Genomic DNA, 24,797 nt, shown 5'->3' on the forward strand with positions numbered 1-24,797 from the left:
GAGAGCTGAATTAATTAATGTTAAAGCAACTAAGTTATCTTAGGGGATGACATAGGCACATTTCTTGCCTGTTTAATGCTGCTTCAGGTACAGCTGTAACTTGGTTAGCTATAGCAGTGGGTAAGTCCCCTGGTGGTGAGAGAATATGGAGGCTGTGGACTGGGGGTGCTGGTCTGACCCACAGGCTGCGGAAAGGTTTGCCTGCTTTCTGGTGAGCAGGTAGGCTCAGCTCTCCAGGTCTGGTGAGTGATGATGGTGGTATAATGAGACTTACACAGGAGGAGCTTCTGGATAGCTGAGTGGGCTTGAACGACCTAGAAGATACTACTGCACTTCCACGTGTCTCCCCTCACAGCATTTTATACCCCACTTGACCTTTACAAGGACCTTATAAAGTATTATATTCCCTTTTACGGATGAAAAGGAGGTGGACTTTGCCATGGCTTTCTCCATTTATAGAGCAGGAACCTGGGCTGGATGGGTTCTTTGAAGTCTCATGGCTCCCACAAGAGCTACAGTCTGAGGTCACACAGCCAGCCAGGGCCAACACTCACGCCTCCTAACTCCCGGTCAGCGACTGCTCACTGAACCACGCGCCCTCGGGAGGCGCTTCCGTGTGCTGACCTTGAGCTCCATTATTATGATCGTCAACTCATTTCATCCTCATCACAGTTGCATAGGATAGATATGGTTTGTTTTCTTAATGTGTGGGACAGGAACGCTAGGCACAGAGATTAAGTGACTTGCCCGGGGTCAAGTGGCTCCTAGCAGTAGAGTGGGACGTGAACCCAAGGCAGGCAGTGCGTGCTCACAGCCACCGTACCGTGCTTGTGGGAGATGAGCGACTGACCTGACACTGTATAGAGTGAAGAGAGTAATTGGAACACCGTCTCTCTGACTTTATCTGTCCCTCCAAGCGTTCAACATCGTCCTCCACATTATCTAGGACCCAACTATGTGACTCATATTCTCTCAAGTGCTGTGGTTAAGAGGTGACTATTACCTAGTCTTCACCCTCCAAAGGCTCCCAGTCTGAGGGGCGCCCAGGCACCTCTGTTCACTTTGGAAAGTGGGGAAAGACTAGACACGGCCTTGCTGGACTGAAAAACCAGAGTCTGTGATGGAGCACAGGGGCCGCCCACATCAGAATGGCCAGGGATGGTGGGGCCCAGGGATTTGGGTTTTTAACACACACCTCGGGTGATTCTTATGCCCGCTGGCATTGGAGAAATGCATCTACAGAACACGTCTACAGAATATGTCTAAGGAAGGGGGAGCTCGGTTTCCTGCCCCCAAACAATGCCCAGCCTCGGGGCGGAGTCAGGCGTAAGCACGTGGGGGGCCTGCAACAGTCACGCACATCCGTTTCTTAGCTGGAGGGGCCTCAGCAGCTGCGGCGGGGTGCGGTGGGCGAGACGGACCTCAGGAGCCTGGGGGCCGAGCACTGTGGGCGCCCTACTTTTAAGCCTAGAGCAACTCCTTACACTTTTGAAGGGTAATGGTCAGCTGCTTAAGATTGAGTTTGGAGAAAGGTTTCCAGTACTTAAGAAAGATGAAAATTTCTGCCCTGGCTGGTTTGGCTCACTGGACTGAGCGTGGGCCCATGAACCAAAGGGTCACCCGTTCGATTCCCAGTCAGGGCACATGCTTGGGTTGCCCGCCAGGTCTCCAGTAGGGGGTGTGGGAGAGGCAACCACACAATGATGTTTCTCTCCCTCTTTCTTCTTCCCTTCTCTCTCTAACAATAAATAAATAAATTCTTTAAAATATTAAAATTTCTTTTAAAGAAAAACTTGGTGGCAGCAGAACAAGTTATGTGAACCAGTTCAAACCCAAAAACCGAGGGTGCCCCAGGCAGAAAGGGGAGTCCTGTGGGACTCTAACAAGGCAGGCCGAGTGTCTGAGTGAGAAAGAATTTAGGGGGAGAGTAGGAGAGGAAAGATGAGTCGGACCCTTCCATTTTTAGATTATATTTTGGAGCGTATGTGTTCCTTCCTATTTGAAAATAGTATTTTAAGTGGCAGCGTATCATTCCACCATCTTGGCGAGCTCTGCTGTAATTTGCTTTGTAGGAGGTGTTCATAAAGTATTGGGATTTTATTATCCAAATGGTCCCTTGACTCTTGTTTTGCGTATTCCATATATGTGTACATGTTTTCTCAGATCTCATATGATTAATGTTAGGGGGTGAGTGAGGAGAGATGCAAGAAGGCATGTGAATTAAATGTACAACTAGCGGGACAGATCAGCATTAAGGTTTTAGGGGGCAACGACCGTGCAGTGTGACTTGGGTCTGAACCTGCAGCCTGTGGGTGCAGGGGCCTCGGCCAGCGGGGTCGCCTCCTGGAGGAGTCGTGGGGGGAGGCCTCTGGGCTCGCAGGGCTCTGGCGGGTGCCACGCCTCCCTCACCTCTCCGCAGGGCCAGCCCACCCTACTCTTTGCAAAAACCCTTTGAATCAGGCAGCTTTTGGAATTAGATGCTTTTCAGATGTTAGAAAGGTAATAATATAAGCTAGTTCTTCTCTGTGTGTTGAGAAGCACCCCACTTAGTTAATAGGGAGCACCTTGTACCCAAGCATGTGCAACTAAATAGTTTACTAAAACTATTTAGTAAAACACGATAATAAATATTTAAAGTAAGTGAGAAAAATAAAAACTATAAATCCTCATGTCAATCCGGGTGCAGGTGGGCAGCTAAATGATTTTGCTGCCCTTCTGTGTGAGATCTTCGGGCTTTCAGAAGCAAGAGTGAGGAATCTGGGGCCTGCGTGTGTCCTGAATCAGAGCAGGAAGATCAGACTCGGGGAAGAGAGACTTCTCTCCTGTTGGTGTTCAAGGGAGTGGCCTGTGCGTCCCTTCAAATTCACAAGAAAGTGGGGAACTCTTCATAAATTTAAAGATGAAGAATCTAATTGTTACTCTGTTTTGTACTAAATTTGCCATTTTCCCCCCGCAGACCCTCTTCCATTTCCGACGTTAGAATGTAACCCGGTTAATGAAAGCATTGTGGTCCAGTGTGCAGTCCCGGAAAATTACAGCAGGCATCGGGAGCAATTAACCTACTCGTGGCATTGCCCCTTACCACAGTGTGGAGAAAGCACGACACCTGTATTGCATTTGAAGAAGAATGATGACCTCCAAAAGCAGAAAGGACAGTTAAAGTGTGTTGTCGCAAATCCAGAGTCTAACAGGACGTCCTCAGTAGATTTGTCCAGCTGTATTCCACATGGTAAGTGAACAGATAAGTGTTCCGTGCCGGTGATGCTAAGTACCAGTGGGGTTTATGAGCCAGAGGTGGTTTGGGGTTTTCCTGCGCAGGTGTAGTGGCTACATTTCACAAGCTTGAAATGTAAAATAAGTAATTTTTATAGACAACCCGTTAGAGATAGAAAGCTAACATGTTTAGCCCTTGTGGGGGCAAAACCCATTCTAATGCAGGTGTTGATTCTCACACAGCCCAGTGAGTTGGATACTAGTAATTATTCTTATTTTATGGGGAGAAAGCAAGACACAGGGAGGCTGAGTTGCCTGCCCAAGGTCAACAGCTAGTAAGTAGCCGAGTCTGGTTTTGGAATCAGGCCACCTGGCTCCAGAGTTCCTGTTCTTAACTACTTCCAATACTGCTTCATAGCCTCCTTACTAACAGTTATGTTCATACCTGTGCTGCAAGATTATGTGTTTGATGCACCTCATATACCTACCTGTCTGGGCCAGTGATTGTCATCCAGTGTGAAACACTCAGTGCCTGAATATTTAGTCAGGGGCCCTGGCCTTTTTCCCTTAGATTGTCAAATGAAAAGATAGTAACAGCCAACACAATAGCCATCCAGTGTGAATGAATAAAAGTTATGCCTATTTTCTTCTCAGATCGACAAAAAAATGTATTTTTTGATGTGCCACAGAATTTCAGTCATTGCAGTCTATGTGTGCCCTGAGGGGAAAAAACGCGGAAAATCGCTGGTCTAGGCTAACACTCAGCTGTGTTAGCTTGTGAGCTTGTGACAAGCTGCCTCACCTATGGTCTCTTTATATTGTTTAAGTGTTAAGTACATTTATAATTGGCAATTTTTAGTCTTATGTTCTATCTTTGGTTTACGAACAAAAGTATCAGCGATTTGAAGTGGTTCTTTAAAACGTAAAAAATGAGATGAATTACAGCATTGATTATAATTCAGAATATCCTAATTGTATATAGCAAGCAGGATTCCCAGGGCAAACAGACACTATGAGTTTCTTTGGGCTGGGATAAGGTGATTCTGTGGATGATTGTTTTTTTTTCTGAACAAGCCACTGAAATATAGAAAGTCAACTAGTAAGTATAATGAATATTAAAAAACTTGAATTTTACTTGACGAGTGAGCTGTTCTGTGTCCAGTGCATCACACTTTCTGAAACTTCAGATAGTGACATGAAGCAGTTAACATTTGGATTTCATTTTCAAACAACACAATGTGGTTTCTCAGGTAAAACAAGTATTTGCAGAAAAAATACAGTGAGTTCCAATTTGTGACCCATAGATTTGGTTCCTAAAGACAGAGAAATGACCAGCCCCACAGAGGTGTCACTCCAAGTGGCATTGTTTGCACAAATCACACTTTGCGGAGATTTAAAAACCAGCTGCACAGGGAATGACCTTTGTTCTGTTTGGAGCAATGTTGCTGTAGTAACCCCGCCTCTTGGGTGGGGCTTCCTTCCCCAGTCTCAGTGTGTGGGAACGCAGAGAGCAGTGAGCGTGCCAGCAGGTAGCTGCTGTAGTGGGAGTGGCAACAGAACAACACCTGTGAGCTTTGGGCCTGCGTGCAGTGGCTGCAGGTGCAAGAGCCCCTGGTGTGCAGAATGAGTGAGCAAGAGCCCCTGGTGTGCAGATTGAGTGAGCAAGTGGAAAGTTTCAGAAGCTCCCAGTGTTCCAGGTGGCAAAGTACTTGAAGGAAATAATTTGTGAATAAGATCCTCTGAACAAGAATTATATGGGATATTTTAAGAGATTTTCAAGCATCCTGTCCTTGCATGGTTTTCATTTAACATTTGCCATTAGAATTGAGTGCTTATACACAGAGTCCCCAAAATGATGGATGCAAAGAGGCCCACTCCAAGACACATCATTATTAAAAGGCCAAAGGTTAAAGATAAAGAGAGAGTCTTAAAAGCAAGAGGAAAGAAGTTAGTTACTAGAAGGTTGCCAGATGGGGGGGTTGTGGACAAATGGGCAAAGTGGTGAGGAGATTAAGATGTACAAATAGGCAGTTACAGAATAGCCATGGGGATGTAAAGTGCAGTATAGGAAATGAAGTAGCCAAAGAACTTATACGCATGACCCATGGACATGAACAATGGTGGGGGGATCGCCTGAGGGAGTGGGGGCTGCTGGGTGGAGGGGGGCAAAGGGGAAAAAGTCAGGTCAATTGAATGAGCATATCAATAAAATATAATTTAAAAAAGAATTGAATGCTTACATAGAATGCTCTTCCCTGAAGATACCTTGAAGAAAAGATTGTCACCATGATATTCCTTTCACTGATAGGCAATAAGAGTGATGAATTAGAAAACCAACCCTTTTTGTTATTAAATAATTGTGATTCATCTTTTTAAGTTTTCCCCCAAACAGATTGTTCACATTACATTGTAGATTTTGAAAATTGGAGACCCATTGCTAGATAGTTCTTCGGTCCTTTAAATCCTGGAGAGTGTGTTGACATACGAAATACACATGTACAGAGGAGGGGGTCCTCTGTTTTGGTATTCAGTAAGCAAATGTTTTCTTTTCTGCAAAGCTGCGCCTGAACTTAATGATCTGAATGGTTCCTTTAAGCAATTTAAAGTCCAAGGTTTCTTTTTACCCTCCCTGATGATTTTGAATACTTTTCTGTGGAATTGCATACATCATAACGGATATGAATCCATAAAGGTAAACATGTGAATATTGGAGCTTACTTGCTCATTTTTTTAAATTTAAGTGTAAGTTTTTAAAAAAAGATTTAATTCATTTTTAGAGACAGGAGAAGGGAGGGGAAAGAGGGAGAGAAATGTTAATGTGTGAGAAAAAACATCCATCAGTTGCCTCTCACATGCCCCAGGTATGCGCCCTGACCAGGAATCAAACCAGCAATCTTGCAGTTCGTGGGAAGATGCCTAATCCACTGAGCCACACCAGTCAGGGCTCAAGTGTTCATTTTTGATGCAGATTTACTGATGCTTTACCAGAGAATTATAGTAACTCACAGCCTGCTACTATATAGCAAACCCTTCCAAATACTGTTTCATTTGCTCCTTACTACCACCATTCCAGACTAGACTGGCCGGACAGGAGCTGTTATTTAATTTTTAAGGTGAGGAGACAGGTTCTACAGGTGGGGTGACTTCACCACAGTCACCTCAGTAATGGAGAAAGAATTAAAATGTAGGTCTTTGAATTCTGGAGTGTTTTCCAATGATACCATCTTGATTCTGTATATCTCAAAATAAATCAAATAAAGAATGTGGACTGACTCGCAGGAATCAGCCTGCGTAAACCACACCATGTTAAACAATAGTGCAAATTGTGGGGACTTTTGCAGAACCAGGGATCAAGTTTCTTCATCAATAAATTATATGGGAGTTGGGGGGAGAGAGGTGATAGGAAAAATTAGAGATTAAAGAGATTGAAGAACCATTCATTCATTGCACTGTATAGACCTTATTTGATCTTGATTCAAACAAAAAAATAGGAGAAATTGAAACATTGACTAAATATTTGAGTATATTAAACAATTAGTTTTTTAGATGATAAAGGCATGATTATGTGTTACAAACACTCCCTATCTTTTGGAAATGTAGACTGAAGTATTTATGACTTAAAAATTGCGCTCTGTAGGGTCGAGCAGACAAGGGTCCCCACCTCTACTTGCTTCATAGCAAGTGGGAGGGGAGAAAAAGGGGGGTAGAGCACATTCCATTTAGAGATCAACCCAGCGTGGTATGCATCACTTCTAGTCACACCCCCTTGGCACCCTGAGTTCATGGCCACACCAGCTGAGGGAGTCTGGGGAACTGCCGTTGTTAGCTGGCTGGTCACGTGCCCAGTGAAGACACAGGAATTCTCTTACCCAAGAAAAAGGAGAGATTGGGCAGTGTGAAATGACAGACGATTCTACCGTAATATACTACCAAGTGAATGAATATAACTTGTACCATTTTAAAACATGCAAAATCAAAATATGTTTCAAGAATGGTATAAATAGTAAATATAGAGGCGCTACTTTTTTTTTTTTTGCACCTAATTGGCCATCTTAGGGACTTGCTTGGGTGTATGCACCTAATTTGGCAACTCGTGATCTTGGACTGGAACCGCAGTGGTGGAGGCCGGGGGAAGTGACTCAGGAAAAATACATTCTGAAAAGAGAGCCGAGAGAACTTCCTGGGCTGGGCAGGGAGGGGAAGGAGGCTGCTTGTAAGCAGTGATTGAATGGCTGCTGGGTTTCTGGCCCAAGCAACCAGATGAATCATGTCGCGATTTATTGGTACTAGAAAACGGAAACAGTGGGTGTGTGGGGGAAATAAAAATTGTCCGTTAGGGACATGATGATTGAGATGCCTGTTAGATTTCAACCGGAGACGTGAAGAGAGGCCTTTTGGTGTGATTCAGGTCTCTAGTGAATAGAGGAAGCTGGAGATACAAATTCGGGCGTAGAGGAGAGTGGGCATGGAAAGCCCTGGACCAGAGGAGAGTATTTAGAGTGGATGTCAGAGAACAGAGTCCTGGGATGGGGGGCCTCTGGCTCTTAGGCTGTTAAGAAGGAGAGGATCCAGTGAAGGAGACTGGCAACGACTGAAAGAGAGGTGGGGAGAAAAACCCCAAAACCTGGTGTCTCAGAAGCCAAGTGAAGAGGAAGCGATTCACTGTCAGTGCGAGGGACAGAGCCGAGAGAAAGAACAGAGCCTTAAAAGCTTCCGTTATGGTCACCATCTCCCCTGAATCTTTGCTCTTCCAGAGCAATGACAGCATCTGGCGTCTTCCCGCGGACAGAGGTTTTTGAAAGGAACTGTACCAATTAGTGTCAGATTCAGCTGTTTCAAATAAAAATGTAGCCATGGCTTAACAGTGAGATTTCTTCTTTCGTGTTACAAATCCGGAGGTAGGCAGCTCCGGGCATGCTGCTGTTTCGGGAAGCTGTCAGAGACCAAGGGCAGTCCAGCTCCTGCTGCCTCCCATCTGTCTCAGGCAACAGGATTCAGGAGGGAGAATGGCCTGCCTTATCCCTTTTAGGGAGACAGGAAATACCACCGAACCCTTCTTGCAGCTTATTGCCTCAAACGTAGTCACATGGTCACACCTCGCTGCAGGGAAGGCTGGGAATTCAATCTTTTAGTTGCGTGTCAGTGTGCCCAGCTGAAACTCTTGAGTTACAAAAGAGGAGAGAATGGATATGGGGCAACTAGCCGTGTCTGGCCAGGGACCTCTCCAGCTGAACTAACAGTGACTGCCTATTTGTTCTAATCCATCTGTGTTCCTAATAAGAGGAAAGGGTGTGGGGGAAGAAGATGGTGACAGAATGGGTGACGTTAGCCTCACCTCCTCCCTGGTCTGAACTGGATTACAGAACAGTCAACCTGAATAACCACCTGAAGAGTAGCTGAACCAAAGTCTTTAACCAAGGATCTGCAGAAGAAGCCATGCTGAGACTGGTAGGAAGGGTGGAGGCATGAAAAGGACTGGCCCTGCACCCACATGCAGCAGCTGAGAATTCGGAGGGATGTCTTGGCTGCCAAAGTTCCCCCTGAGGAACATGGAGTCTCAACCCCACACTGGGTTCTCCAGCCCGGAGCACCAGAGCTAGGAAGAGGAGCCCACATAGCTGCTGGCTGTGAAGATCAGTGGGGATTCTGTCCGCCTGGGAGAGATGGGCATCTGCTGAAAACCCAGGCACTCTCTTAAAGGCTTCACTGCACAAAATCTCATTTGCACCCACTCACCTTGGGCTGCAGCAGAGGGAGGGCAGATCTGAGAGGACTGGAGATGTGCTAGGACAGACTGCATATTGTGGCTCGGGGGAAAGTGCTGAAGGGACAGCCACCGGGGTCCCTGTGCTGAGTCCCTCTTCTGCACCACCCGCAGATGCCGTCTTTGCTGGGTTGAGCACTCCCTTCCTCATGGCACCAACCTGGCGAAATGCAGCTGCCCCGCCCTCCCGACTCTGTGGAGGAGGCCACTACCAGAGCCTGTGGTGTCAACTGGATGTTGGGAGCAAACACAGCAGGGGTCAGAGACTGAGTTGTGTGGTTCCAAGTCAGGGGCCATTTTTCTCTCCCACAGCCAGCTGGTGCCACCGTTCCTGTGCAGAGCCCTCCCTTCACACGGCCAAATCCTGGTCTGTTTGGGCCTGATTAACTCTGCTGGTCTCACCCTGATGACTCCCTGAGACCCTGGTGGGTGTGACTGATCTAGGTGCAGCCTGAGAGTGTCGCTGAGTGGCCCCAGACCCAGCAATGGTGCTGAGTTTGAATCGATATCAGTCTGATGAACACTACTCACCCCTACCTAGTGACTCACCGAGTCACTGCATACAACTCACATATCACCAGAGGCTCTTTCGGTGACTGAACCTAACAGGCGGCCAGCCGGTGGAGGAACATCTCAGCCTCAGGCCTTTTGCTGGTCTGCCCCAGCTTCAGTGCTAGTGGACGCCAGCCTTGGTGTGCAGCCTGGCTCCTCCCACGCACACCTAGGCCCAACGGAGGCAAACTGTGCATTGCTTTGTAGCTCTAAACAGCCCAGGGCCAGTCACAGGCATCACCGGACATTGATGTGCACGAGAGTCCCTCCTAAGTTGCCCCAGAACCAACACACGCGGTGGCGAGCTTTAGACTACACCAGAGCAGGATTCCGTTAGCTCCACAAGTGGCACCCAGAGGGACAGCTGGGCAGCCACCGGACGCTGTTGGGTGGATTCTGCTTCATGGAGTCGGCCCCTGTGCAGCAGCTCATCCACTGCCGTCAGGGTCAATCCTTACAGCCAGAGGGGAACCCTCACCCACGGGCAGGCCAGCAGCAATCCAGACTCAACTACAACAGGAGGGCTCCCGCCACCCAGAGCGTTCCTGGAGCACCCAGCTCCGGTGGTCAGGGAGTCTGTGGCACTGGGCCCTACAGGACACCTGCTACATAAGGCCACCGTGCCAAGACTTGGAGGCATAGCAGGTCTACCTAATGCACAGAAAAAAATACAGAGGGGAGCCAAAATGGGGAGACAAACATGCCCCAATTAAAAGAACAGGAAAAATCCCCAGAAAAGGAACTAAATGAAATGGAGGCAACCAGGCTACCAGAAAGAGAGTTTAAAACAGTGTTTATAAGGTTGCTCAGGGAACTAGGGGAAGAATGGATGAACTCACTGAGAACTTAAAGAGACAGTAAACATAAAAAGGACATAAATACCATTAAAAAGAAATAGAAATGATACATATGATATCCGAAATGAAGAAGGCACTAGAAGGAGTCAACAGCAGGCTAGAAGAAGCAAAGAACTGAATCAGCAATTCAAAAGACAAGGTAGCAGAAAATACCCAATCAGGGTAGCAGAAAGAAAAAGGAATTTTACAAAATGAGTATAGTTTAAGGGGGCTCTGGTACAATACATTAGTGTAACAACATCCACATCCAAAGAAGAGAGAGAGCAAGGAATTGAGAACCTATTTGAAGAAATAATGACGGAAAACTTCTCTAACTTGGTGAAGGAAAAGCTCACATGTCCAGGAAACACAGCGAGTCCCAAACAGGATGAACTGAAAGAGGCCTTCTTCAAGACACATCATAATTAAAAAGACAAAGGTTTAAGACAAAGACAGAATCTTAAAAGCAGCAAGAGAAAAACGGTTAGTTACCTACAAGGGAGGTCCCGTAAGACTGTCAGCTGATTTCTCAACAGCACCATTTCAGAAGGGATTGGACACAGAAGGGATCGGAGTGAAATATTCCAAGTGATGAAAAGCAAAGACCTACAACCAAGACAACTCTATGCAGCAAGGCTATCATTTAAAATCAAGGGAGAAATAAAGAGCTTTTCAGACAAGGAAAAGCTAACAAGTTCATGACCACCAAACCAGTATTGCAACAAATGTTAAAGAGTCTTCTTTAAGAAAAAGAAAGAAAAAAAGGAACATAGTTATAAAGAATAAAGTGACCATTTTAAATATAAATGGATTAAATGCTCTAATCAAAAGACATAAGGTAACTGAATGGATAAGAAAACAAGTCATGTGTGTATGTGTGTGTGTTGTGTGTATGTGTATACTGTCTATAAGAGACACACCTCAAATGAAAGATAGAGACTAAGAGTAAAGGGATGAAAAAATATTTCATGCAAAATGGAAATGAGCCCTGACTGGTGTAGCTCAGTGGATTGAGTGCGGGCCTGCGAACCACACAATCGCGGTTCGATTCCCAGTCAGGGCACATGCCTGGGTTGCAGGCCGGTTCCCTGCAGGCCAGTTCCCAGCAGGGGACGCACAAAAGGCAACCATACATTGATGTTTCTCTCCCTCTCTCCTTCCCCTCTAAAGATAAATAAATAATAAATTATTTAAAAAAAAGATCAAAATGGAAATGAAAAGAAGCTAGGGTAGCAATACTTACAGAAAATAAACTTTAAAAGAACAGCAATAACAAGAGACAAAGAAGGGTATGACATGATGATAAAGGGACCAGTCCAACAGGAGGATATAACCCTTGTACACAATGAGGCACACCACTGAGGAGCACCTAAATATGTAAAGCAAATCTTGATGGACATAAAGGGAGAAACTGACAGTAATACAGTCATAGTAGGGGGTTTTAAGACCCACTGACATCAATGGACAGATCTTTCAGACAAAAAGTCAACAAGGAAACAGTGGTTTTCAATGACACACTGGATGAGGTGCATCTAACTGATATTTTCAGAGCCTTTTACCCAAGAATACACATTATTTTAAATCAGCAGAATATGCATTATTTTAAAGTGCACATGAAAGATGTGGTAGATAGACTATGTGTTAGGACAGAAAACAAGCCTCGATTAATTGAAGAAGATTGAAATCACATCAAGCATCATCTCTGACCACAGTGTTGCGAAACTGGAAATCATACACCATGATCGAGTGAGATGTGTTCCTGGGATGCAAGGTTGTTACAATATCCACAAATCAATTTATTAAATACACCGCATAAACAAAAGAAAGGATAGAAATTACATGATCATATCAATAGGTGCATAAAAAGCATTTCATAAAGTGCAGCACCCATTTATGATTTAAAAAGCACTCTCAGTGGGAACAGAAGTAACATACCTGATCATAGTCAAGGCCACATATGACAGACCTGCAGTCACATCATATTCAACAAGGAAAGACTAAGACCTTTTCCCTTAACACTGGGAACAAGACAGGAGTGTCTGCTTTCACCACGGTTGTTCGACATCGCGCTGCAAGTTCCAGCCACAGCAGTCAGACGAGGAGAAGAAATAAAAGGCAACCAAATTGGAAAGGAAGAAGTAAAACTGTCATTATTTGCAGATGACATGACACTGTACATAGAAAGCCCTAAAGATTCCACCAAAAAACAAAACAAAAAAAACTAGAACTGATAAATGAATTCAGTAAAGTAGTGGGGTAGAAAATTAACATTCAGAAATTGATTGCATTTTTATATACCGATAATGAACTATCAGAAAGAGAAACTGAGAAAATCTTACTTACAATTGCATCAAAAGTACTAGGAATAAATTTAACCAAGGGGGTAAAGAGATCTGTCCTTGGAGAATTACGAGACACTGAAGAAAGGGATTGAAGAAGATACAAATAAATAGAAGCATATACCATGTTCATGGATAGGAAAAATTCACATAATTAAAATGCCTATACTAACCAAAGATATCTATAGATTTTTAATTGGATTGTTTGATTTTTTTTTTTTGGTGTTGAGTAGTATGAGTTTTTTATAAATTGTGGATGTTAACCCATAATCAGATGTATCATTGGTGAATATCTTCTCCCATTTGTTCCGTTGATGGTGTGCAAAGGAAATAGTCGTGGGTTCTCCTTTTTCATGGTAGTGACGTTGTATGAAGTCACTGCAAACACAGACTTAGCTGATGCTCAACCACAGCCCCCAGGAGAAGTACCAGGGCAGGCTCCTGCCAGCCTCCCGTCACAGCGGTTTTGGCAAAATATCAATAGATAACCTTGTTGTTGTTCTTGTTTTTTTTTAAAAAGACATCTTAATTAATACATATCATTGACTAATTAACATCGAACTCACAGCTAACAGCACTATAACTCATGCTTAAATGAAGCTTGCCCACCATACGTATTTCCCTTGTAAGGCACATCACAGCATTGCCGCACCGTGCCTGGGGCCATTTTAACAGTGGGATCACCAACCAAAAAAAACAAGCCAAAAATATGGGCAAAAACGTAACTCACGAGAACAGGAACAGAACACTTGTTCGTGATGTGAGCGCTGAAACAGGAGGCAGAGCGCTGCGGTGCTCAGACTTGGCAGGACGTGCGCAGTGGGCGGCTCGCGTTTTCATCGTTCTGCGCATGTCCGCAGGTGACTGAGAAAGAGCTGCGAGCATGGTTTGGGGAATGCAAATCAGTTTTAGCAAGTGGGTAAATTACAAACATGAAAACTGCAAATACGGGGGATCGACTATATCTCCACTTTGATCAATTGAGCTAATTGTATTTCTTTTCTTTTTTTTTTTTTTTTACAGATCATTCAAGGAGTAGATATCCACTTTTAATCATGCCAGTAATAATAGTCGTATGGCTGTTTGTAATGTGTATGTATACTTTTCTTTAAAACTAAAATGTTTCAAACTTGAATTGGTATTTCAAAGGCTAGTAAAGGAAGAGTTCCAAGTTGAAAACAAAGTTTGAAGATTTAGGCCTTTTGAAAGAAACAGACGCGTTTGTTTTACTTGCTGTCTGGGTCGTTGCGTGTGCCGGGTTCCTCCGAGATCCTGCTTTGTTTCGGGGTGGAATGAATTCTCCGGCTGCGGTGAGCTTTCCAGGCAGGGGTGCAGCTGGCTGTTTCTGGGGCCTAACGCGCAGCCTCCTGCTGTCTTTGGTCCTCTTCAACTTACAGTTATACTTCTGGGCTTCAAGTGAGATTTTGCAGAAGACCCCTTGCTCTTGGCTGCTATAGTTGTAATGTCCACGTGGTATAGCCTAGGAGGGCCCAGGTAGAGAGGAACTTCTGTGGAGTTGGGTGACTTGGAGTAGGTAATAACGGTCTGGTTTTACTTCCTGAGCCTTCCTCAGTCCCCCAGAGATCTTGGGCCAACCTAGAAAGCAGCCCATATGCCCTGGAGAACTGGTGACCAGACAAGCAACCCCTTCTCAAGTCCCAAAGGACATGGACCAGATGTGAACAGATGTTCTTGCAACTTCATCGTTTTCCATGTCAGCCTTCACTGGAGGGGTGTTTGCAAGACTGATCTGTCCCTCCCACAGGGAGTGCTAAAGAGGCAGCTTTCTGCAAGGGGATGGCACTTAGGGTTCATGTCATTCCACACACGTCTTAAACCAAATTGATGAACTAGATTTCTATTTTCCGAGACCTGCACTGTTCAGTAAGTAGGTACTGGCCACATATAAAGTGATTTACATATAAAATTTAATTGATTAAAAATAAATACAATTTAACATTTAGTTCTTCAGTCACAGTAGTCACATTTCAAGTTCTCGGTAACTGCGCATGGTTAGTGGCTACCATTTTTACTGATATTTTAAAAAATAGTTTTTATTCTTATTTGTTGATTCGAGAGAGAAAAACATCGATTTGTTGTTCCACTTATTTATGCACTCATTGGTTGATTCTTGTATGTGCTCTGACTGGGGATCAAACTCGCAACCTTGGTGTGTTGGAATGACACTCTAACCAACTGAGCTAGCTGGCCAGGGGCTGGCTGCCGTTTTGGATAGCCTGATAGAAAAGAACTGCACTGCACCACGTTCTGTTGGTCAGTGCTGACCGAGACTGTGTGGGAATATTGGCATTAGGATAAGATTTCCCAAGGGTACTGTTTTCATATTGCAGGTTGCAAATACCATGAAGACCCCTAAGTAATACATTATCAGTTCATTGACTCACCTCTAAACAAGTTAGAAAAAAATCAGCTGAAGAAAGTGTTAAGGCATCGTTACCAATGAGTACAATTTGGATCTCAAGTGTTCTTTTTTAAAAAAGTTATTTTCAATTCCCAAAGAGTGGGTATTACGTTTAGTCATCTCCTCAGCAGACTGGTCCCCAGGAATCAAAGTAATTTTTCACTCAGTGTTGAGGGTCTTTCACTAGAAGATCTGAACCAAAGGAAGGTGCCCTGTGTACCCGAACTCCATGACAACTGGTTGATTTAACTTAAAAAAGTTCGTTCAATGAAAGGAAATTACTCCAGTTGTCAGTACCGCTAGCACCATATAACTTGAAAAAATTTGTTCTGAAAAGTAGTTTCTTTGGCAAGCATCTCGACTGTAAAGCCATTAACTGGGGAATGGCGAGGTGCTTGGTCTGGAGCTTTGGGAAGGAGAGGTGAACGGAAACAGCTCCAGCGGTGATGCTCAGTCACTGCTGCAGGCGAGGCTGCTGGACCACTAGCATGGCTCCAGGACGAGGCTGATGCTTCGTGGGAAGGAGGCTGGTGCGTGCGCGGCCAAGCCTGCACTGCCCGAATCGGTGGCCCTGAGCCCTTGAAGTGTGAGAGGCCAGGCTGAGATGCGCCGTGAGTACAAAATGCAGACTAGACTTATAAGACTTGGAATAAGAAAAGGAATGTGAAGTAGTTCATTAGTAATGTCTACATCGATTACATGTTGAAATGAAAATATTTTTATGCATTGGGCTACTAAATGAAATGTATTGTGAAAATTAATTTTACTGATTTATTTTGACTCTATCACATGACCACTAAAATTTTTTTAGATACTTGTGTGGCTCACATTATACTTCCGGTGGGCGGCATTCATCCCGACCTTCCTAGTCTCGCCTTCGTCTTCAGCCTTTGCCCAGGTTGCTCTAGAACTAACCATTTTCTCAGCATTTTTTGTTTTTCTGTCATCCGATGACTAATTTTTGAACCACTCTCTGTAGCCAATTTCATTTAAGTGTTAGGAATGCCAGCTCGCCAGAGCTCTGGTTTTAGAGTTTTCCAGGTTCGGGTCACTAAGAGGCAGGTAGTTACTCCAGGTTTCTGCTTCTGTTTCCAGTTCTTTAACTGAGCTGAAAATTTCTTCATTCGTAGGTTATTGGAAACGTAACAGAAGAGCAGGACCAACCACGTAAGAAATGTAGCGGAAGAGCAGGACCAACCACGTAAGTGCCCTATGGACTGGTCAGTGGGTAAACTGTGTGTGCTGTTCTGGTTCTAGAACCAGAACAGCCTGGAGGTCAAGTGCCTGCCACCTGGGGAGGGAGCCAGATTCCACATGTCTGCCAGCCCCTTGAACAATAATCAGTGACATCAGCAGATACCCTGAGGGCAGCTCATTAAGCACCACCCATGGGTCCCCCCCCCCCCGCCCCGTGCTGGCCACTTTCCCGCCCCGCCCCCGCGTTGGGCCCTCTCAGTGAGCCTTGCACAGGGAGTCAGTGCCATTTGCTCGAGATGCCAAGTGTGACCCTCAGAGAGTCAAGTCCAGTTCCTAGTAAGTGGTGGAGCCAAGATGCAGATCTAGGCCTTCAGACTCCAAGGGTTACACCGCCCACCAGCACATTGCCCCTCCTCCTCCCGTCCTGGACTGAGTTCTCTTCAGGAGCCAGGGCCAGAGCCTGGCCTGCTAGGGAACAAAAGATAGGATACCTGCGTAATTAGTAGTGACAGTGTCGGGTCCCTAAGGCCCCTGGTGATAGATCCCACTGGTGGTGGGAGGCAGGGGCCCATGAGCTGTGCTCTGACGGGTGAAGGGAGGAGACAGGGCGCAGGGTAGGGAGGGGCAAGTCGTCCTGTTTTGGGGGAGGCAGGGCGATGGGGCTCGACCCAGCAGGTTGGGCCGACCAAGACATGGAGCGTTGCCGAGAGTTTTGGGCCATTTCTGCAGGGGGGCCGCTGCGGAATTTTGAGCAGAGCTTCACTAAGGCCGATGGCTCTGCTAGCAAGGATCAGGGCGAATTAATAGACAAGAGGCCAGAAGCAGGGTCACCGGGGAGTGGATGAATGGGATAATCCGGCCAAGCACAGAGGGCCTGAATCGGGTTCGTGGCGGAAATGGAGATGGAGAGCCAGGTTTGGGAGCAGGTGTGGAGATCGTGTGAGCAACAGAAGTGCAGCGGGGAGTGCAGCTCTGGCCCCGCGGTCCTGGGCGCACGTGTCAGCGGCGCCTCTCCCAGATCCCAGGCCAGTCGCTTACCCTCCCTGCGCCTCGGTCGTCTTCCGTGGAAATTGGGTGTCACAATAGTACACACGCGACAAGGACAGCACGTGTGCCAATAGCATATAAATAGCAGAGACAAGTTCATGTAAGTAAAATGCTTCCAATAGTGACCGGCACATACATGTCTGCTATTAGGATTATTAATATTCTTCAAGAAAGAAGCCAAGAGCGACAGGATTTCTGACCTCGGGCCCAGGAGACAGTGGCACCAGCAGGCACAACCAAGCAGTCAGACAGGGCCCTTCTGTGGGAGGACAAACGATGAATCTGGGCTTTGACAGGTGGAGTTCGGGGTGCAGGCACATTCCTTGAGGGGTGATCTTCAGCAGGTAGTTGGAGGAGGGGCTCTAGGGGCTGCGGCTGCAGTTGCAGGTTGGGGAGCATCTTTATCAGGACAGTCACCGATGCCCTGAGCACCTGAGGTCACCAGGGAGAAGCGAGAGGTCCTGGGGTAGGGGGAAGCGGGCAGCCAGGTGGGCACAGTCCACCCTGTGAGAGATCTCGGGTGAGGGGCTCCGTGTTGCAGAGGGGCAGAGGAGGAAGACAGGTGGTCAAGACCTTTGACTGTGGTGAGTTGCTGATTTTCAAGCAAGCCTTTGCATGAGCGGTTGGAATGGGGCTTCGGGGAGGCCGGCCGTGAAGCCGTCTGGGTGAGGCTGGGCCAACGGATGGACCACGAGGCTTCCTCTTTCCCCGGCTGTGGTGTGGGACAGTGACCAGCTGACCCCAGAAGTCAGCTGTGGCAGAAGGCTGGGGGCAAAAAAGGATTCCAGGGGACAGCTCAGCTAGCCATGGGGCACAAGCTGGTCGGGGCGGCGAGGCCGCGAAGGTCGATGGGCCGGAGGCCACGTGGAGAGGGGCTGGAGGGGAGTCCAAGGCCACAGGCGAGTTGCAGGGAGCAGCGGGTGTGCCGACAGTGAGACCGGGCATTTCGGATGAGTGGCAGGTGAGGGTGGGGTCCAAGCCACACCTCTGCTGGGATCCCGCTGGTGGCAGTGGAGGCTTGGCCATCAGGAACAATGGCAGTGCGGGTCATACAGGAGAGAGGTGATGGAGTATTCCAGAACTCCCTCCCTCACGGGCTTCTTCACTTTTTCCACAAACACTTGTGGAGGTTCCCTGATGGCAGGCACCGTGTTGGTGGGATCCTGAGAAAGCACATGTTAGGGCCTCTGCCGTGAGAAGCCATGGTCACACTGGGGAGGACGGACCAGTGCTACAACACAGAACTTAGGCAAGCAGCATACGGTGACAGGCCAGCATGTCGGGCCCCCAGTAAGGGGAGGTGAGGACGGGGGGCGGGGGAGACTTGAGCTGGATCTCCGATGAGGGAGCAGCGTGGAAAGGGGGCTCCAGCAGTGAGAGGCAGCCGAGGCAGGGGTCTGCAGGGGCACCGACCTGGCCGTCTGCCGGAAAGGCCTGCTCAGCACCAAGGTGAGGAAGTGGCAGCAGCCTGAATATTTGCAGGGAAATCTTCAGGGGGCAGGGCCCCTGAAGGGGACGGATGTGGGCACAGGGGGCCCGGGCAGCTTTCTGAGCAGGAGGGAGTCGCGTGAGAGCCCTGGCATCATGAGTGCAGGAAGGTGGAACTGACATTCCGAGGTGACGTCCTGGGGGGACACCTGGGGAGCTTGGGGCTGCCGTGGGAGAGGGGCTCACTTTTCTCGGTATATTTTTGTGTGCTCGGTATACTATTCGAATTTTGCACTTTGTGTGTGTCCTGCCTATTTGATGATAATGTTTAAATTTAAAGAGCCTACTGTGGCTTCAGGGGGAGTGCCCTAAACTCACTTAGGAAAGAGTTCCCTGCATGATGGAGGGGCAGGGATTAGGGGAAGAGTCGGGGAGGGGTAAGTATGACCAGGAGCAAATGCAGACTTGTCACCTCTCCTCGAGGATGGTGTCAGGAAGATGGAAGGCCAGCTGGACGTGTCTGAGGACAGTCAGGGAGACAGCAGGTGTCTGAGGGAGAGCGGACGTGGCAGGGCACGCCTCGCCTGGGCAGGACGGTTTAGGCCGTTGCCGGGGGTGCTGGTGTTCTTCCTTTGTGCTAAATGCCTGGAAAACAGAGCAAACCCTGTCCCATTAAAAAGGCAGCAGAGTCGCCCCTTTCTCTGGGAGGCAGGATTGGCGGGCGGCATCTCAGCCCGCAGGGGAGCTGGCGATGCAGGCCTGATTCTTCGGCAGGGGCTGCAACAGGCTGTGGGGTGGGCAGGGAGCCCCTTGGGGAGAGGGCAGGGGCTGGGGAGCTGGGGGGCAGGGGGCACAAGCTTGGCAAGGTGCTGCTCTCAGGGAGCCCTGGGCTGGCCAGGATGAGCTTGAGAAGGGCCACCCCTTCCACCCCCCTCGGGAATCACAGCACACTGTCCATGTTCTGCGAGGCTCTGGCTAAGGGAAGCTCCAATTTATCATCCTTTCCCTGACCCTGTGGCCACGGCTGGAATTCTTATGAAGGCTGGTTCCGGTGTTTTGGGAACTCTGGGCTGGGCTGGGCTGGTCCCATCTGATCCTGTCTGATCCCGTCTGATCTGCTCTGGTCTGTGGAAATCCAGACTGGAAGAGACAAAAAGCAAGTGGAAGGTGGAGGGGCCTGCTCAGGGGGGGACTTCCTCTGAGCTAACCCAGGGGTGTTAGCTCACTGCAGAGGCAACAGAGGAGAAGTTGCGGTGGCAAGGTGGCCACCCGGGAGAGCCAAGTGGCAAAGGAGGAAATACGTGTTGGAAGGGGCAGCAGCGGCCTTCCTGGCTTGCCTCAGCTCCGCCGGGTGGAGACCTCGGTTGCGCTCCTAGACTGAGTCAGGGAAGGAAGTTGTTGGTCAGGGCCGCGCTGCTGAAGGTGGCTCTCCAGCTGCCACGCAGCCTCCAGACCAGTCTCCCTCCAGCTCTGCCTGCACCCTTGCTGCTGAGGGATTTATCACAAAAGGGCCACTCGTGTTTGAGGGGGAGGGTAATCGTGACTCGACCTGCAACACTAACTGACTGCATTTGACTGGGTACTGATGGGGACATTTTTCTCTTGCAGCTCCAGTTGACAGCTCCTAGAAAATAAAAGCAAACGCTCGACCACTAACTTTAAAAGCCATGTCGCCGACCCTCCTTTATTTTTATACCATCTTTTTTAAAGCAGTGATGGATTCTGTCGCGTGTTCTCCTCTGCAATTCCCCTCTTTTTTTCCCCAGGCTTTCTCTTTTTTGAGAATTTATGTTACAGCCTGGCCAGTTGGTTGGAATGTCATCCCGCAGACCGGAAGGTTGCAGGCTGGGTTCCTAGCCGGGACACATGCCCCGGTTTTACCTTTGGTGCTCCTGGCCGGGGTGCATATGAGAGCCAACCAGGTGTTGCTTCTCTCATCGATGTCTCTTTCTGTTCCCATTCCTCTCTCTCTAAAAGCAATAACAAGATGTCCTTAGGGGAGAATTTTAAAAATATTATTGTATTATTTTTTATTTATTGATTTTAGTGAGAGACAGGAAGGGGAGAGAGAACCAGCACGTTGTTTTACTTATCGACACACTCATTGCCGGCTGCCGTGTGCCCTGGCTGGGGGAGCAGACCGCAGCCTGGCGTGTGGGGCGGTGCTCCAGCCACTGACCTGCCTGGTCAGGCCACGTCCTGTGGGACAGAACTTCAGCAACCGAATGTGTGCTGAAACTGAACAGACGAACACGCATTAGTCACCCCACTGTCTGTACACTTTATAACAAAATGTAAATAAATGTGAATATGTATATAAACAACCAGGTGGTTCGGCTCTTTTTCCCTCCAAAGTTACAGAATTAAAATTGTCACCTCCCTTCGGGGGGCTGAAGGCTTTTCACTGATATCTATACCCAACTTGCCTTGTTTTAGAGGAAAAATAATTCATAGTGGGATCGGTGGTGGAGAGGAGGAGGAGAGGGACAGAGCCCTTCGCTGCTGGGGGCATGGATGCTGAGGGGGCGAGGTCTCGGGGGTCTTCCGTTTCCCACAAAGACGCCCCGCCCCCAAACGCAGGCATGGGACCTGGGTGGGGCAGGGAGATGCGTGTCATTGACATCTCTCAGCCATTGAGGGGGTTGTGTTAGTGGCCACACGGACAGGTGGACAGCAGAGAACTCTTAGAAACCATTCGGCCATATACAAATGCAGGAGTAAGAGGGTAGCCCCAGCCCAGCCCAGCCCCGTCCGGCCGTCATACAGCCACCGCCGTTGCCTGTGCCCCTTGGCGGCTGGGCCTTCCCTCCCTCTGGAGTGCAGGCCTCCGCCTGGGCGCCCTGTGCTTCCAGACCCGCCCTCAGCTTCCGCACTCGTGTGCCGCCCCACATCCCCTTTTCTGCCTCTCTCGGTGCTTCCGTGCAGATTTTAGCACTCGGTCAATGTCACTGCCCGGACGCTGCGTTCTTTCAAAACCTACAAACGCGACGTCTTGGCATGGCCTCCTCCCAGATCTTGACTTCCCCTTTCTCACCAGCGCTGCCCCAGTCTGGCCCCCGACCTTGCGGTCTTGGACGCCTGCGCCCCCGCAGGCCCAGGGTCCCCGCCCTGCTGTCCTTTGCGTCACTGCCTCCAGGGCCCCACTGGCCAGCCAGCGACCCCACCGCCGCTCTCTGGCCTTCCATGCTTCTTCCTGCTTCGGATCCTCGTCGTCCCTCCTTGGTATTGCTCCTTGACCTTCACGCTCTTCCCCTCGACTCGACTTTCTCATCCAGCCAAATCCCAACCGTGATTACAGTGACCTCCACTGCTTTCCGCCCAAACTGCTGAACATCCCTCGGGAAAAAGGCCCCAGTGGATTCGCAGTTTCGTGACGGTAACCGCAGATCTCACACTGGTTCAGGGCGTTTCTCAGATGTGCGAATGACGTCACCCTGGTCCGGGTGCCCTCTCCTCACCGCTCTTCTTAGACCTGCAGCCCTGGCCTCTCAGCTCCTCCCCTTGCTTCCTCTGCCACTGACAATAGAAACGTTCAGAGAGCCCCTGGGCCTCCCCTGCTCACACGGGGCTGCACTGGCCCCGGGTGCGCACCTCCCCAACCCCACCCATCCACCCACCCCTCACTGGCTTCTGCTGCTGTAGATGAATTCTTGCCTCTCCTAAAACCAGTCTCTCTGCTTTTCTTATTTTCTTTGCTAATAGAAACCACAGACTGGGTGGCTTAAAGAGTTATTTTTTATGATTTTTTATTTATTATTTATGCACAGCCCTGGAGGCTGGGGCATCTAAGAGCAAAGTTCCAGTGGGTTTGGTTCCTGGTGAGGACCTCTCCCCTTCCAGGCAGGGCGGGAGCTCCAGTGTCTCTCTCTCCTGACAAGGACCTCCATCTGCTGTTCCCTTGGATTAGGTCCCCACCCTTATGACCTCATTTAACTTTTTTGCCTCTTCACAGGCTCTGTCTCAAAATGCGGTCACATTTGAGGGGTAGGGTTTCAACACACGGGTTTCAGGGGACAGAGAGCCACCTCCGGCACTGCAATACTTACGCGGAGGACACCACTTCCTCTCGCTGACTCGGGGACGTCAGCCAGTTGTCCACCCTTCCACCCTCAGCTTCAGCCTCGCTACTACATCCTGCAAACGTCACCTCTCACATCAAACCCCCCCCAGGACTGTGCAGACCCGCTTCCCCGTCCAGGTCTTGTCTCCCTGCTCTGCCGTCTTCCATGGGAGACTTTCCAGAGGGGCGCTCTGTTCTTCCCTTGTCCGACTACTCTCCTCCTGTTCTTTCTAGAACCCACCTGTGTCAGGTGTTCAGCCCCACCGCTTGTCACGGCGGCCATCAGTCGCCTCAGCCTAGGGTCCCACGGTCAGTTCTCAGGCTCATTTTCCTCTGCCGTCAGCAGCATGGGACATGGGCCCGCCTCCCAGGTATCTGTGCTGGCAGGTGCTAGGTTCCACAGGGCACGAGAGACAAAGGAAGCTGTCAGTGTGACCAGACAGCACACCTGTGAGTACGTGGGGTGAGGGCTTGAAGCCCTACCGGAAGGGCCACGGAATTGCAGCCACGGGACCGGTAGTGCCACGCCTTTGCACTGATCCGGGAGATCCAAACATGTCCACACAAAACCCGTGTGTGGGTGTTCACTGCGCTCCACAGAGGCACCACATGAAGGGTGTACAGAAGGCTGGTGGAGCTGAGCTCCCCAAGAGAGTCTTTAAAAAATTATCGGGGTGACACTGGTTAATAAAATCATATAGGGTTCAGTAGTGCACAATTCTGTAACACATCATCTCTCACCGCCCCAAGTCAGGTCTCCTTCCGTCACCATTTATCCCCCTACACTCTCTTCGGCCTCCCCCAGCCCTCCCCCAAAATAGTCTTCCTCTCTGAAAGCACCATGGCTCTGAGCCAAACTGTTGGTGAAGGGATGGGCACTGGGGTGTTTTAGGTTAACAGAAATGTTTAAAACACACATACAGGATCCAGCAGAAGGAAGGCCTGCTGGCGTGTGGTTGGCAGGGTAATAACGTGGGTGTAACCATTTATAGTTTTAATTTCACCTAACATGTCACCTAAAATGTCACATGGTGTGCCTGAGTGTGATATTGCTATGTTACAGAATTACCTGCTGATGATTCTGTGGTAAAAGAGTTTGTAATAAAAAGCGGTGTTATTTGTGCCGGATCCCATATAATTAGGATTTTTGTCTCCCATCTACTGGCACGCATTTACATTAACATATAAATACTGTGTTACATGTATTGATTCCATGTTAATGCAGTCCTCCTCCCCTTCTGCTTGGGTCCTCCCTCACCCTCTCCCATCCCCCACCATGTTCCTGTCTGTGCCCCCGAACCGTGAGGACAGCCGGGTCTGGATTTTTCTGCATCTTCCTGCGCACAATTGGGGGTGGGGTGGGAACGGGTCGTATTACTTCTTTTTAAAAATGGGGTACATTTATACCCGATATCCTTCACATGCTTTCCCTCACCAGTTATTCATGGTAAGTCTTACGACACAGCACTGATTTATTCTTTTTAATGGCTCTTTAATTCCTTAACATGTCAGTGAAATCAACCTTTGCCCTTTGGAAGGACATGAGCGTTGTTTCAGGGTTTTGTTTTTCTACCATAAGCAAGAATTCATTGTACATCCTTGTGCATCTAGTATTTTTCTGCTATTTTTATTATCTGTGAGGTAGGTTCCTAGGATTGGAGCTGTTGGGTCAAAAGGCACATGTATTTTTAACTTTAATTTTAATAGATGCTTCCAGATTGCTTTTCCAAATGCTGAGCCGTCCAAGAGCGATGATTAACTACTTGTGTTCCCACCAGCAATAGGTGTAACCAGTCTTTTTCTCTAAGTATATTTATCGATAAGGCTATTACAGTTGTCCCATTTTTCTCCTCCCCTTTATCCCCCTCTGCCCCGCACCCCCCTCCCACCATCATTCTCCCCACAACCTGTAGTTCATGTCCATGAGTCATACATATAA

At 48.3% G+C, this 24,797-nt stretch overlaps 1 protein-coding gene across 3 annotated transcripts in view; it reads left to right on the forward strand.

Annotated features, from left to right (window-relative positions):
• CD58 (CD58 molecule) overlaps positions 1-21,115 on the forward strand; it is a 57,292-nt gene extending 36,177 nt beyond the window's left edge. Inside the window, exons 3-6 of one of the 3 annotated variants that reach the window (XM_037135093.2) lie at positions 2,957-3,229; positions 13,728-13,796; positions 16,257-16,327; positions 20,407-21,113. In XM_037135093.2, coding sequence (XP_036990988.2) covers positions 2,957-3,229; positions 13,728-13,796; positions 16,257-16,297 — 383 coding nt within the window. In that variant the 3' untranslated portion in view covers positions 16,298-16,327; positions 20,407-21,113. Of the gene's footprint in view, positions 1-2,956; positions 3,230-13,727; positions 13,797-16,256; positions 16,328-20,406 lie in introns of all 3 variants that reach the window. The other 2 variants (XM_053656070.1, XM_037135095.2) reach the window with 2 other exon arrangements.
• The last annotated feature ends 3,682 nt before the right edge of the window (positions 21,116-24,797 follow it).

Source organism: Artibeus jamaicensis, unplaced genomic scaffold (genome assembly GCF_021234435.1).
Source record: "Artibeus jamaicensis isolate MK-2021 breed Jamaican fruit bat unplaced genomic scaffold, CSHL_Jam_final scaffold_1689, whole genome shotgun sequence".
NCBI classification, from domain to species: domain Eukaryota; kingdom Metazoa; phylum Chordata; class Mammalia; order Chiroptera; family Phyllostomidae; genus Artibeus; species Artibeus jamaicensis.